Source organism: Netta rufina, assembly GCF_964035555.1.
Source record: "Netta rufina genome assembly, chromosome: 3".
Lineage (NCBI taxonomy): Eukaryota > Metazoa > Chordata > Aves > Anseriformes > Anatidae > Netta > Netta rufina.
The window spans coordinates 4,029,475-4,043,224 of NC_140125.1; the positions used below are offsets into that span (position 1 = coordinate 4,029,475).

General features: G+C 38.4%; 1 protein-coding gene across 2 annotated transcripts in view; it reads left to right on the forward strand.

Annotated features, from left to right (window-relative positions):
- The window catches only part of EML6 (EMAP like 6), a gene marked incomplete at both ends in the record, with an annotated part of 130,181 nt that overhangs the window by 79,392 nt on the left and 37,039 nt on the right, over positions 1 to 13,750 (forward strand). For both annotated transcript variants that reach the window (XM_084283939.1, XM_084283940.1), the window contains 5 exons: positions 2,402 to 2,520; positions 3,184 to 3,370; positions 5,370 to 5,475; positions 10,783 to 10,876; positions 13,279 to 13,379. In XM_084283939.1, the coding sequence (XP_084140065.1) occupies positions 2,402 to 2,520; positions 3,184 to 3,370; positions 5,370 to 5,475; positions 10,783 to 10,876; positions 13,279 to 13,379 (607 nt within the window). The remainder of the gene's footprint in view (positions 1 to 2,401; positions 2,521 to 3,183; positions 3,371 to 5,369; positions 5,476 to 10,782; positions 10,877 to 13,278; positions 13,380 to 13,750) is intronic.

The window sequence follows — 13,750 nt, forward strand, 5'->3', positions numbered from 1 at the left end:
AAGCCTCCTACTTCTTCCTTACACAACATCATTCGATCTCCTCCTTTAAGAGAAACTCGACACACATACTCAACTTCTGATTCCCCTGACCGGCTCGAGAACTTCTCCTGTATTTTAACCAACTCTGCTGGTGACAACGGAATCGTTTGCACAGTAGTACGGATTTCATCATTATCATCAACAGTAGTCTCAGTCTTAACCAAAGGTCTCAAGGAAATCGATTGAGGTTCAGAATCAGAAATCTCTTCAACACCATCATCACTGTCAGACCAGAAATCACTGTCCCAGCTTTCAGGTTCTGCACTATGCAGCACTCCACGAATCTGCTTGACCGGAGCGCAAGGCTGTACTTTATTTAACAGATGACTAACCCTCTCCAGCAATTGTTTAAGATGATTATTTTCACTCACAAGTTTATCATTTTCAGTCACAAGTTTGTCATTCTCAATGGAAAGTTTATTATTTTCATCCAAAAGTTTATCCACTCTGATTCCTAATGTTTTTCCCGTCTCCCTTTCAAAGGCCAATGATGACTTCAACACCTCATTCTCTGATTTCAAAGCTGTATGTTCCGCATCAGAGATCAGTTTGGGAGCAGGAGTTTCCTTAGCTTTTTGCCGAGCACAAGACAAACAGGCTCCTAACACAGCACAAATTGCACCTTTACCCTTTCTTTGACCAATCTTTCGTGAAGCCTGACAATGCTCAATGCACTCTACCACTTTCTCCTCATCTTTCCAAAACTTTTGGGAAAACTCCTTCCCTGCCTGGGAAGGGGCACATTTGTATTTTTGCAGAAGTTTATCCATAGCAATCCTGCCGACTACGCCAATTTTACTGTCGCGTTAAGGGGTGTAGCTGATTAACCGTTACGGGCCCGGTCAGATTCAGGATACTGAACCAGTCGGACATTCACCAAAAACACATTAACCGTCTGGGGGTCCAGTCAGACATTCACCAAAAACGCATTAACGGCCTGGGGGTCCATTCAGACGTTCACCAAAAACGCATTAACCATCTGGGGGTCCGTTCGGACATTCACCAAAAATGCATTAACCGCCTGGGGGTCTGGTTAGATTCAGAACACTGAACTATCACGGATAACCACCCTCACCCTCGTTGCACTCAATGAGAGTTATCACAATGCAATCAAGTATGGTTTATTACAGCAACAGATAATCAGGTTCTTTTGGATTGCCGGCGATAGTGACTGTCTGCAAAGCAAGCTAGTATGCATAAAATACACAGGTGTTATAGGTGTTATGGGTGTTACAGATGTTATAGATATTATAGATGTTGCAGGTGTTACAGATGTTACAGGTGTTATAGATGTTACAGGTGTTATAGATGTTACAGATGTTACAGGTGTTATAGATGTTACAGGTGCGCAGCCTAGAAATAAACGCGTTAAAAGGATCAAAGACTCTATAGAGATTTATAAGCAAGCATTTAGATCTCACCCAAAGGCGTCCCAATGGGGGGGGAAGAGAGGCTCAGCCCGTCGACTGATCCCAGGAGTCAGGAGGTCTTAAGGATATTGTCCTCGGGATGGTATCTCCCCTGACGGTGGTATCTTCCCTAACATTCCCTTTCTCTTGGGCCAATTTATATTATTTTCTATCTTTTAGGTGGAGCTTGAGTGGCTCTAGTCAAGCATATCTTAGTTATGATTGGTGTAAAGTTTTCCCGTCTCCGTTTAAAGTAACAGGCTCCGAGAAATTCAGAGCGCATGCTCAGTGAGGGGTGGTCGCACCTTGGAGGCGGGTAGCTTTTGGGATAGAGGTGTGTTTTGGTATTATAATGATATTATAATGAGCAAAAAGTACACTAGAGTACAGCATTTGTCAAAACATGACAGGTCTTTGGCTTAGGGTGGCAAAAAGTGCAGCTTTGTGCACAAGAACAATCGAGGCCCCATCTGATTACAGAGCCTAGCCGTGGTGTCTCCACTCCACTCTACGCTCCGTGCTGTTCCTTAGAGCTAGCACACCAAGTTTCCCCAGCGCGATAGCATCTAAGGCTGGGAGCCTAGGGAACGCTCAGATAAAGCAGTTATGCCCTACCCTGAAAGACTCTTCAATGCTGTACCTTTTCCTAAAAATGTGAATGTTAGTTTTATTTTCCTAGTTACTTCAGGCATTTACACCACAGCTACTCCAGAGTGATGTTCTGAGCCCCTCATGTGTCAGGGCACATTAAATGTTTTCCTATCTGGAAAACATTTATTATTATCAGAAGTTCTGTAGGGATGGATAATGACTTGCTCTTCGTTGTAACTGGTGAACATCACATTAACAGTATATCAAGTTGTAATACTTGCTTGAAACAGTGACTTTCTTGTATATATATAAATATTCAGAAAACTAGAGCTGTGCAATTAACTTTAACAATTATTATTCAGGTTTACAAAGAAGATCTACCTCAGCTGAAACAACAAAGTAAAGAGAAAAACCATTCTGTGCCCTTCCTTAAAAGAGAGCGAGCACCTGAGGACAGTTTAAAATTACAGTTTATACATGGGTAGAGTAATATTTAATCATACTTTTTTGTTGTTTTCTTTTTTTTTTCTGATTGTGAAAACAGCCTTACAATTTCAATCAATTCATGTCAGAGCATTTAGCAAAGTATTTTTCAGTGCTTAATCATAATTAATTTATTTTTCATTACTCTGGGGAATTTTTGGAATATCAGCCATAGATTTGCTTCTTTCAGTTGCATTTATTAAGGAACAAGATAAGGTTATAATGCTATAGCCATATAATAAATAATACCTTAGCATTGCATTTTACAGAATTACCTTTTAAATAGCTACTGACTACACCTTATGTTTTCTGGAGCAAAGATTCTTTGTTGATTGTGATTGCCATGATTTCTAAAAATGCCTGATAGATTTATGCTTGAACCCAAGTTCTTGTAAAACTTACCTGAATATAATTTTATATGCATTACATATTATTTCTGTGAAATCAGTGTTAATTTAGGAGCTAGGTGAAAAGTAAACCATGAATGCCTACTTTTGGTGGGTTCTCTCTGCCTGTGTGCTGTGTTTTTTTTTGAGCCAGCAAGGCATATACCCCAGCTGTACCCTTTTCAAGTTAATGCACAGATTATTTGCACAATTTGTTACATAAAGTACCAGGATATTTTTTAAACAAAATCTAACTTGTTTTGTATTTACCTCAGTTACAGGGGCTATGACTGTCGAAATAACTTGTTCTACACACAGACTGGAGAAGTAGTGTATCATATTGCTGCTGTAGCTGTTGTATATAATAGACAACAACACACTCAAAGGCTGTATCTTGGTCATGATGATGACATCCTCAGCCTATGCATTCACCCAGTGAAAGACTATGTTGCTACTGGACAGGTAGGTATTTAGAAGAGATAATTTTGCGAAAACATGGAAATAAATATCTTTTCCAATTCATAATCAGAAAAAATGTGTGTTTTTTTTTTTTTTATAATTATTTTATTTTATTTTCACTTTGAACCTCTGCCTTCATCTGTAAAGTGCTGGAACTGCATTCTATCCACATGCTGGCTGTTCTTGATGCTTCCTTAGTCAGTCTCAGTCTTTATCATTCACAAGCCTTACTCAGATATTTTATGTAGGTCACTCTACCGATACCTGATAGATTTTTCCAAAAAAGCCAATATTTTTAAATGAAAATACATGGGAATGGCAAGAGTAAGGGAAGAAGAGACAGCAGTTAAAAGTAGTCATGGGTGCAGTTTCTCAGTATAGCAAATGCCTTAGTCGTAGCAATATTATAAGGCTGTTTATAGACATCAGAAGACAGTTGAATCTTAAACAATTTTGAAAAATGCAGGCTTTGAAATGAAAAATTAAGATTTCTTACTGATATGGAGTGACAGAAAAAATGTTTAGAAATGTTTAAGCAGAAGCTGGCCAGCAGCTGTTTAAGACGGAATACTGGAGAAACAAATGCAGTGGACTTCATTATGAATTAGCAATGAAGATGTGAAAGTTCAAAGGAAGATACTGGAAAGATTTTAGTGAAAATGATGAAATGGCAATTTGAGTGGAACAGTGTCTGCAGTGGAAGCCAGCACTGCTATTATTATTAATCAAGATAATGGATTAGATTTGGTGATTTCACTGCAGAGAAAAATCAGGTGCTGTACACTTTCTTTGCAAATAGGTTGCAAGATTTAGATTTAGACTCAGAATAGCTGTATGGGGCAAGATGATGGGCATCTGAATAAAAAGGGATGCTCGCAATCTGAGAGGTAAAGTAGCTGACATTGTGTTGGTGAGAACTGGAGGTAGGACAGATAAGCTAAAAGAGCTTGACTGAGGATGTTGAATTTAAATTGATAGCTGGAATTCCATTAAGAAATACTAGAAGGAAAGAAGATTGTTCAGAAAATTCAGAAAATTTTGTTACACGAACTACAGGAAGGTGAGATTTCAAGGCTAGTGGCCTAGATGGGCCTTTGGGACGAAGGAAGCCCAGAAGCATAAGGGCATAGCATTGTAAGCAAGAAGGTTCTATTTTTTCTGGGAAGGTAGAAATAAGATTGCAAGAGTATGGGTGGGTGAGAGATTTCAGACTCTTGCAGAATTTTACAGAACGTGAAATACAGATATGTGCTAGGGAGAAAGGGACTTCCCTCAGACAGAATGAAATGGGTCAAATATTTTTTTGTTCTTTGGATGCCAGGGGGACTGAAAAACACCCATACTTATCAGTGCCTTTCCAAGCTCACTTTTTCATGTCCAATTTCATGAGTTTTGTGGTTTGTAGGTGTCCAGTCAGTGAGAACTTTTCAGTGTCAGTGAGTGGGGCCAAACTCACTGGCCCCGAGAAAAGGAGAAAGGGAACTATATGTATGGATACATAGAGTATGGGTATAGATGTATGTATGGATTTGTAAAGAAGGGATGGGAGAGAGATAAAGAAAAAAAAAGGAGATGAGGGAGGTTATGTCAGCTATTATTTCTAATTAGACTAGGATCCCTGAGAGAGAAGGATGAAGGGGTACTTAAGGTCTGGTAAAAGAACAAGACAAAAGGAGTGATTTCTTTTGGAAAACTATCTTTAAGTCAGACTGCTCCTGTGCTCAGTTTGCAACATGGAGGCAGGAATGTTTCTCATACCACAACTGACAGGGTAGTTAACTTTTCACAAGGTTCTTCTTGTACTTTTCCATGAACACAGTATGTTAAAGTTCTACACCCCAACGTGCCTGAAATTGTGAAGCAGAAGAGACCTTGAAAAAGATAGGACAAGTAGAAAAGTAGTTACTTCTGGAGTGTTTTGAAGATGAGATAATGCTAATTACTGATAGTGGTGTGCTTTCAACTTTTATGAGTAGATATTCTGATTAATCCTCTGATATAGGTTGGGAGAGATGCTGCTATTCATGTTTGGGACACACAGACACTGAAGTGTTTATCGTTGCTCAAAGGCCAGCATCAAAGAGGAGTGTGTGCGCTGGATTTTTCAGGTACATTTCTTGAAATGATTAATTAAAAAGCAATCCTCATGATGAAATTTTAATTTGAATAGCTATTACAGTTAGTTTTCTTCTGTGTGTAAAAGGGTAAAAGGACCATTTTGCAACCAATACAAATTTTATATAGAAGCCTGCTAATAGTTTTGATAAATAAATTTTGTGTGGTGAAGTTAGTCATGGGGCTTTTTCTCAATCAATCAGTAACTGATTTTTTGATGTCTAATTCATATTACCAAGTGTACAGCTAGGATTCAAATGGCTGTATACATGTTGGCATAATAATTTAAAAGCAGACAGATCGATCACTTGAAATGAGGTGGCGTTATGATCGATAGGATCATACGATTCTTCAAATTTGCTAACCATGTCCACATTTTTCAGTGAGTTTACAGAAGTAAATATGAACAGTTGTCTGCTCTTTCTCATAGTTGCCTTTCTGAGATTGATGACTGTCGTGGTTCCGCTCAAGTGGGCAGCCGAGCTCCACCACAGCCGCTCTCTCACTCCCCCTCCTCAAAGAGGAATGGGGAGAAAATATGTGAAAAGGGCTCAAGGATTGAGATAAGGACGAGAAAATCACGCAATAATTATTGTAACGGGCAAAACAGACTCGGCATAAGGAGATAGTAAGATTTATTGCCTACAACTAACAAGCGAGAGAAGTGAGAAAACAAAGGAAAAAAAAAAAAAACAAAAGCACCTTCCCCCCCATCCACCCTCTTCCACCTCCTCCCCCCGAGCGGCGCAGGGGAACGGGGAATGGGGGTTATGGTCAGTCTACAGCACTTCTTCTCTGCCGCTCCTTCTCGGTCACTCTCGTCCCCTGTGCTGTGGGGTCCCACCCACGGGATGCAGTCCTTGATGAACTGATCCGGCGTGGGCTTCCCACAGGCAGCAGCTCTTCCAGAACTGCTCCAGATATGGGTCCGTACCACGGGGTCCATCCCTCAGGAGAAAACTGCTCCAACCTGGCTCCCCTACGGGCAGCAGCTCCTGCCGGGTCACCTGCTCCTGCGTGGGCTCCTCTCCACGGGCTACAGGTCCGGCCCGGAATCTGCTCCGGCAGGGGTCTTCCACAGGCGGCAGCCTCCGTCGGTGCAGGGCCACCTGCTCCACCGTGGTCTCCTCCACGGGCTGCAGCGTGGAACCCTGCTCCACCGTGGTACTCCATGGGCTGCAGGGGGACATCCTGCTTCACCATGGTCCTCACCACAGGCCGCAGGGGACTTCTGCTCCGGCACCTGGAGCACCTCTCCCCCTCCCTCTACACTGACCTTGACATGTGCAAGGCTGTTCTCTCACTCCCTTGACTCTCCCGGCTGCTGTGTGGCGCAGCGTTTTTTCCCTGTCTTAAATATGCTCTCACAGAGGCGCAAAACAACATCGCTTATTGGCTCGGATCTGGAAAACAATGGGGCCCTTCCCAAACATGGGGCAGCTTCTAGATCTTTCTCACAGAAACCACCCCTATGGCTCCCTGCTACCAAAACCTTGCCATGTAAACCCACTACAATGACCTAAGTTGTCTCAGTTATCAAAGGATAATTCCTGTATTTAGCATTGAAAAACATCACCCATATGGTGGTGATATACATACATTCGTGTCTTTAGAAAAGTGCTTACAAACCTATTCCCTCTTTTGCTCTTTAACAAAAAAGACATTTTATTTTTTAAAAGTAGAGTGGATAGTTTCCCATGCTGCGTGTCATGCCATTGAAGGTGCAGTGATCCAACACTTGTAACATTACACAGTAAGAGAAAACACTATATATCATAGTAGGGCAAAGCTAAAAACATTAGATGAATAGATTTCATACCTGTTTGTCCATCAATATATTCTTCATATATGAAAGACAGAGGGAGAAAGGAATGCTAGTCTTAGAGTACCGGTCTGCTCTTTCCTGCTTGCAGTCTTGCTAAGAGTCTCTATTCCAGTCTCAAAAGTGACTTGGACACTTACGTGAACCTAACTCCCTTCTGAAAATAGCACAGAAGCTTTTTTTTTTTTAATTATCTATAAGCACTATATCTTCACAAAAGAGTCAGATCTAGCACAGGGTTTAAGCAGTGACTGTTATGGTTCCTTTTAGCTACCTGCACATCCAAAGCTTGTAGAGAGTGCTGGTATAGTACTTCGAATGCTGTGTATTATCAGATAAAATCTTTATGGATAATTCATGAAACTGTGTCTAATTTGTGCATGCTGCTAAACAGGAATAGGTTCTAAATTGCTCAGTTTGACAAGAGTGTGGCTTGTCTGGGATTGCGTGTAGATGCAACCGTAGTCACTTCAGTATTCTCAAACTTGGAAAGGAAAGGAAAAGAAAGGAAAAGAAAAACAGGGCATTTTGGTTCTCTGTGGCAAAGCAGCCATGTAAGAAAATTTAAGATCGCAATCTTGGAATTAAGTAGAATTCTAAAATTCTACTTCAGTTCACTTAAAGTTCAATTCCTCTCATGGACCTGGCCCTTAGTGCAGTATATCCAGTTTGCCTTTAGACTAAAGTCATCTTACATCAAACTATAAAGGAGATTTTAAATAAATTTTCACAGATAGTGCGCCAACCCATTACTTTAGCTGTTCTATCCTTTTCTTAACTCTGATTTTTGTATGGACTTCAATTCAGCATAATCTGTTTTATATTCTCCTCTTAGAAATGTAAGAGTTCGTTATGACATAGATCACATTTATGAGACAGGAATATATGGAAGAAGTACCTTTATCCATGTACCTTTATAAAAGCATAAAGAATAGGCTGGACTCTTCTGGACATAAATTTGTACAAAAATAATAAAGTTTTTTTTTAAAGTAACAGTTGCTGGTATCATTATAGTATTGCTTTAGGACCTGATCCTGAGAAAGCATATATTGAAACATAGAGCCTCACCATTTCCTAACTGGCTTTAGGTAATCTTCTTGACACTGAGAGGAACAAATGGTTGCACAAATGTGTACCTCATAACAGGATCAGAGTGCTAGTTTGACTCAGTTAAGGCAGTTTTTGTTGTGTTAGTAATAGATACTTCCAAGTTAGTTTCAGGTCACACTACTTGAAGCTTAAAAAAAAAGAAGCCCTAGATTCCAAAGGTAGGTTGTTTCTGGCTGTAGTTGATCTGGTGGCTGACTCTATACTACTAGTTCTCTCTGTCCTTACTCACTTTGTAAAGCACATACTATTGGTCAGAGTACAGAGCTGGATCACTTTGTAGGACTATTCTGATGATGTCACTATTTTAATATTATAATTGTATTCATGCAATGTTTGATTGTGCCCCCTGGTGGCAAATTTAACGTCTATAATATTGGATATTAATCAGAATGTATAGCCCATATTAATACATCAAGCCTCATGGTTCAAGTAGGTAAAGTTAAAGTTGTATTCCTACCAGAAATGTTTTGTCAGACATTTTCCCTTTACATAATTGTTACCCTTAAAAATAATTATTGTCATTGAAATATACAAATGTATCATTCTTAGAGAAAAAGTACGTATTGCTGCAAATTTACCTTACACATCAGATATCTTCATAGCATTCTGTCTCACTAAAGCTTCTATAGAATGGTTTTACTGTTCCCTTTACTTTCATTTCTTTTCACATTAACTTTTTGTGTCTTCTTGCTTGTATCTTTATTTTCATTGTTTGTTTTATAAACTCAGTTTTGTTTTCCTGTCCTGTCTTTTATCTTCATTCCTTCCTGCCTACTTAGACTCCATCCTTCTAGGTCCATTTCATTCAACTGTGAACTCTGTAATTTCCCTTCTCCTTCTTGGCTTGCTTCTCATAGAACTCAGTCATGTAAGATCCTAAATACTGTGAGCTCAGTCCAGATATGAGGATCTGCTCAGCCTAATAGAGTCATTTGTGCCAGTCAAATGTTTTCTATTCTTTAAGTTAAATATGCTTAATGACAGAGTACTCAGCATCTGTTAATTTCTGGAAGAAGTAACATTGTCAAATAATTGCTTTCATTCTCTCTTTCGGCCTTTTGGCCATCTCACCAGCTCTCTACTTCCTCCGACTTGATTTTTTCTTCAGTAAAAAAAAATCATGCAATCAGCTCCTGCTGCAGCCTGAAAATCATGTTATTACATAATTCAATAATTAGGTTTATTTATTTATTTATTTATTTTAGTTTAATGAAAGTATTTTGCTCTAGAATTTTGTTAACAATGGTATTGTTTATCATCATTTCATACATATAGCAAGGATACCTAGGTACTTTTGAATTATGTTTGAAATTCTCATTACTCTCATCTCTCATTCGGGCTGCTTCTTATGATGTTAACTAGCCATTAATTCTAGCCTTACAAATTTTCATCATATTTATAGTTTCATTACATTTCCTGTTAACTTGTAGCCATCCATGTCATTATACAACAATAATAATTCTTGGCGTCATTTCAAGTAAAATAAAAGAACGATCGTCTCAGCAGAAATATTTCAAACACAACATGATTTTGGAGTAGTTGGACTTCATTAAATTGATTTTCATTGTTTTGTTTGATCAAATATATACAGGAGAGTTTTCTGCCTGCCTTTGGGAAGGATTCATTTTTCAATAAGGATGCCTTTTCTATAAAATAACAGCTGTCTGTTAATCATCCAGTTAAAAAATTAAGCAGGAAAATATAGTTGTGATTTAGAGCACAACCTTTTCTGTCTGAAAAGTGAGATAGTGTATTTGAAGCCACTTTAGTTAAAAAGAGGAAGGTTAGGTCATGGATTAAGAGAGTTTTCTGTGAAATCTGTGGATTTCAGTCTGATAAGTCATCACCTACTAGGTACACTTTTGGGGGCAAAGTATGACAACATGAGTCCGCCACTCAAATGAAATTTGCAGCAGGTATAGACTTCAGTCATATGAAGAGGTTTGGCAGGTTGACTGTCTTTCTGTTTTCAGTTGTCCAATTTTATTTGTAGCCTACTTTAGGAACTCAAGGCCATCAGTGAATCTGAATCCTAATCTGTCAACCTATTACTTCCTTTTTTTATTTTTTATTTTCAGCTTTTTTGTCTCATCAAGAGAATAAGTAGATGCCTCCCTCTAAGCATCTGTCTCTGCATGTGTCTCAAATACCCTCTGCACAGTATAAATACACCTTTTTGGCATTCACCACCCTCAGTCCCCTCCATCACACACTGTAGGTGAAGAATAACTTTTGGGGGTATTGGTACTATATGTCTCTTTCACATTCTAAAATACCAATCTATATAGCATGTTTGTTGTGTTCATTGCCTGCTGTATTTTCACTTAAAACCTTAGCACCTTTAACATTAAGTGTTGCTTTTGTACAGCTGATGGAAAATGTTTGGCATCTGTTGGGCTTGATGATAATCATGCCATTGTGTTTTGGGACTGGAAAAAAGGCGAAAAGCTAGCAACAACCAGGTAAGAATGGATCTCAGTGTAAATGTGCACTGTAGTTACATTTTTCTGAGTAATATTATCCACATGTATTACTTTATAGGAAAAAAAAAAAAAAGAGAACACCTCTCTGAAAACAGAATGGTATTTTAGAGCAATAAATCCATCTAGATTGAAACACTTGGGATCTACAGTATAGTATTTGGAAATCCTGTGGACTATTGTCATGGGAATCATCCCACCAGGTTTCCATGTAGTTGATGGCAACTACATCATAGTTTCCTACTAGCATGGTGGCTTCCAGGTCCTCCTGACTGCATGCATTAGTGTAAATTCACCTCAGCTGGGCCACCTTTTGGGGGGGAGAAGCCCGAATATCCTCTTGACCATGCTCAGGTGTTTCCTCACAGAGATCATAAAATAATCGTTTATGTTCTAAAGAATTACAATTTAAATTAGTATTTATATTCTAGCAGTCCCTACAGGCAATTCCCATATTCTGGAAAGCACAGTAGGACATATAAAAGAGAGAGACAAAAACCAAGACAGGAGAGTTTACATCTAAGTTTTAGACTTAAGCCTCACATGCCCTTAGCAGGCAAGAAGAATAGAAGGATGTCTCTTTACAGTCATACAGACCCACAAGAAGAATTCATGTAGAGGACTAAACCTGAAAAACTAAGTGTATGTTCACTGTTTACAAACATTCATTATGTTTATTATATACTTATTTGCATTCTTTTTCCTTGATTTTCTTAGTGTGATTTACTTCTGCATGACTTCCCAGTTTTCTTTGCTTGAGACAATGTTCATAGTATATGCCTGTTTATTTGTTTTAATTGCTCGCTAGCTTGTTTCCCTATCTATATATCTTGGGTTTACAATCTTCTGTCTAGTTTCATTAAAATCCTTATTGAGTAAGTGTACCCTATTAGTGAAAGAAGCTCAGATATGTTTTGATTCTATCTTATCATGGCTTATATGCTGCTGCAGTGCTGGTCCTATTTGATCATAGTGTTTTGTGTTAGCAGAATCCCTAAGGGAGCTGAGGAGGGCATTGTCAAATTTATTTAGGGTCTAAATCAGTGAATCACATGCTCTCCTACTTTCTTCATTCTGTAAGAGCAAATGTCCTTTGTCAGTCCCTTGGAACACAAGGGCACAAAAACTACACAGCCTTGGATACTTGGTTTGGTCTGACCATTGTGGGAAATTGAGCTGCAAATGTAGGCCATACATCCCAGGTCTCATGTGCCTGCAATATTCATCCTATTACATGGGCAGACAAACTCTGGTCATTTTGCAGGCGACTTCTGCACTGGGATGCAATTACTTTGATTTTGGACATTTTGCCTGCATGATAGATGCTTCTGTAAGACGCAGCATGACCTGCCTGAGCTGAAAGGCATCATTATAGCAAAGTAGAGAACCAGGAGAAGGAGGAATTGCAAGAAATTGTACTTCAAGTGTCAAAGGAGTAAAGGGCTGGCTTTTGTCTAGACTGACTCAGAAAAAGAAAATATTCAAAACAAGAAGGTTATCAGAGTTGTGGGTTGTTTTGTTTTTTTTTTTTTGGCTAAACCTGTCTGACAAAAATCACATATATTATGATCAAAACGTGAAAATTCAGGCTGAAAAACTAGTAATTTTTGCTCTTGGTGTTTTATAAAATACTGAAATAGAAATAATTACTGAATGGTATCTGGGAATATTTTCGTAATGGTAAAACTTAATCTTGCAGATTTCCATAAGTATATATTCCAGCAAGGATAACGTTATCCAAGAACTAAATTTGAAGGTGTATATGCTACTGAATGAACTGTGTTCTAAATTATAATTTTGTAATTTAATTTTCCTTTGGAAGCACAGTAGTTTTGAGACTTCTTTGCTTTTTTTTTTTTTTTGATAAACTATTTCAAAGATTTATAAACTGAGTTCTTATCCATTTAATAATTTATGATGCCCTTTATACCTTCTCTTAATTGCATTGACCTTTGTTGCCTGCCTCTTCATCATGACTTAACTGAAATTCAGTGGGAGACAATTTTTATTCACCATATTTCTGTAGTCTAATTCATACGTGTTTTATACTCAGGTACATTCTGATAGCTCTGTTGGTCAGACTCCCAAGGCTAAACTCTTGCGGATTCAAAATATGGCTCTGTACTTTTTGTTAGATAGGGTGTAATGATGGCAGAGAGAATGTAGACAGCCTCTGTGACTCATCTGCCAGACCTCATAGTGTTACAGATCCATACTCTTGTTTTTGTGCCACAAGTATGACAGCTGTGTTGATTACATTCTCATTGTTAAAGACTGTTTTTGGTTAGTCTGATACTATGAAATACTTATTTAAAACAGATCACTTTGAAATGTTAAGTAATACCTTGCAATGCTTTTTATTTTTATTTTTATTTTTATTGCAGGGGTCATAAAGATAAAATATTTGTAGTGAAGTGTAATCCACATCATGTAGACAAACTAGTCACGGTTGGGATGAAGCACATCAAGTTTTGGCAGCAAACAGGTATCGTATTGAATGTTTTCAATGTAATTGATTTGAGGATGTATATCTCCTTCATACAGGGACATCATGTTCTCAGTTTAATAATATTTTTATTTGTAAAGGATATTTCTAGTTACCAAAATACTAGAGGTGTCAAAACCTACCTCTGATTATGTAAATGTCACAATATTCTTTTCTCATTGGAAGTAATTTCCAGCTAATTGTTTTTTAACTGTAGTCATGGTATTAAGGATTTCTCCTGAATAAACATCCTTGGCTCACAGAAAACGCGTAGTCCTTTCATTTATTATGAAAGTATGTGGCCCTGATTGTGAAAATGCCAGCTGGTAACTAAGAATCTCAAATGCCTTTGGTGCACTGCTTAAAAAAAA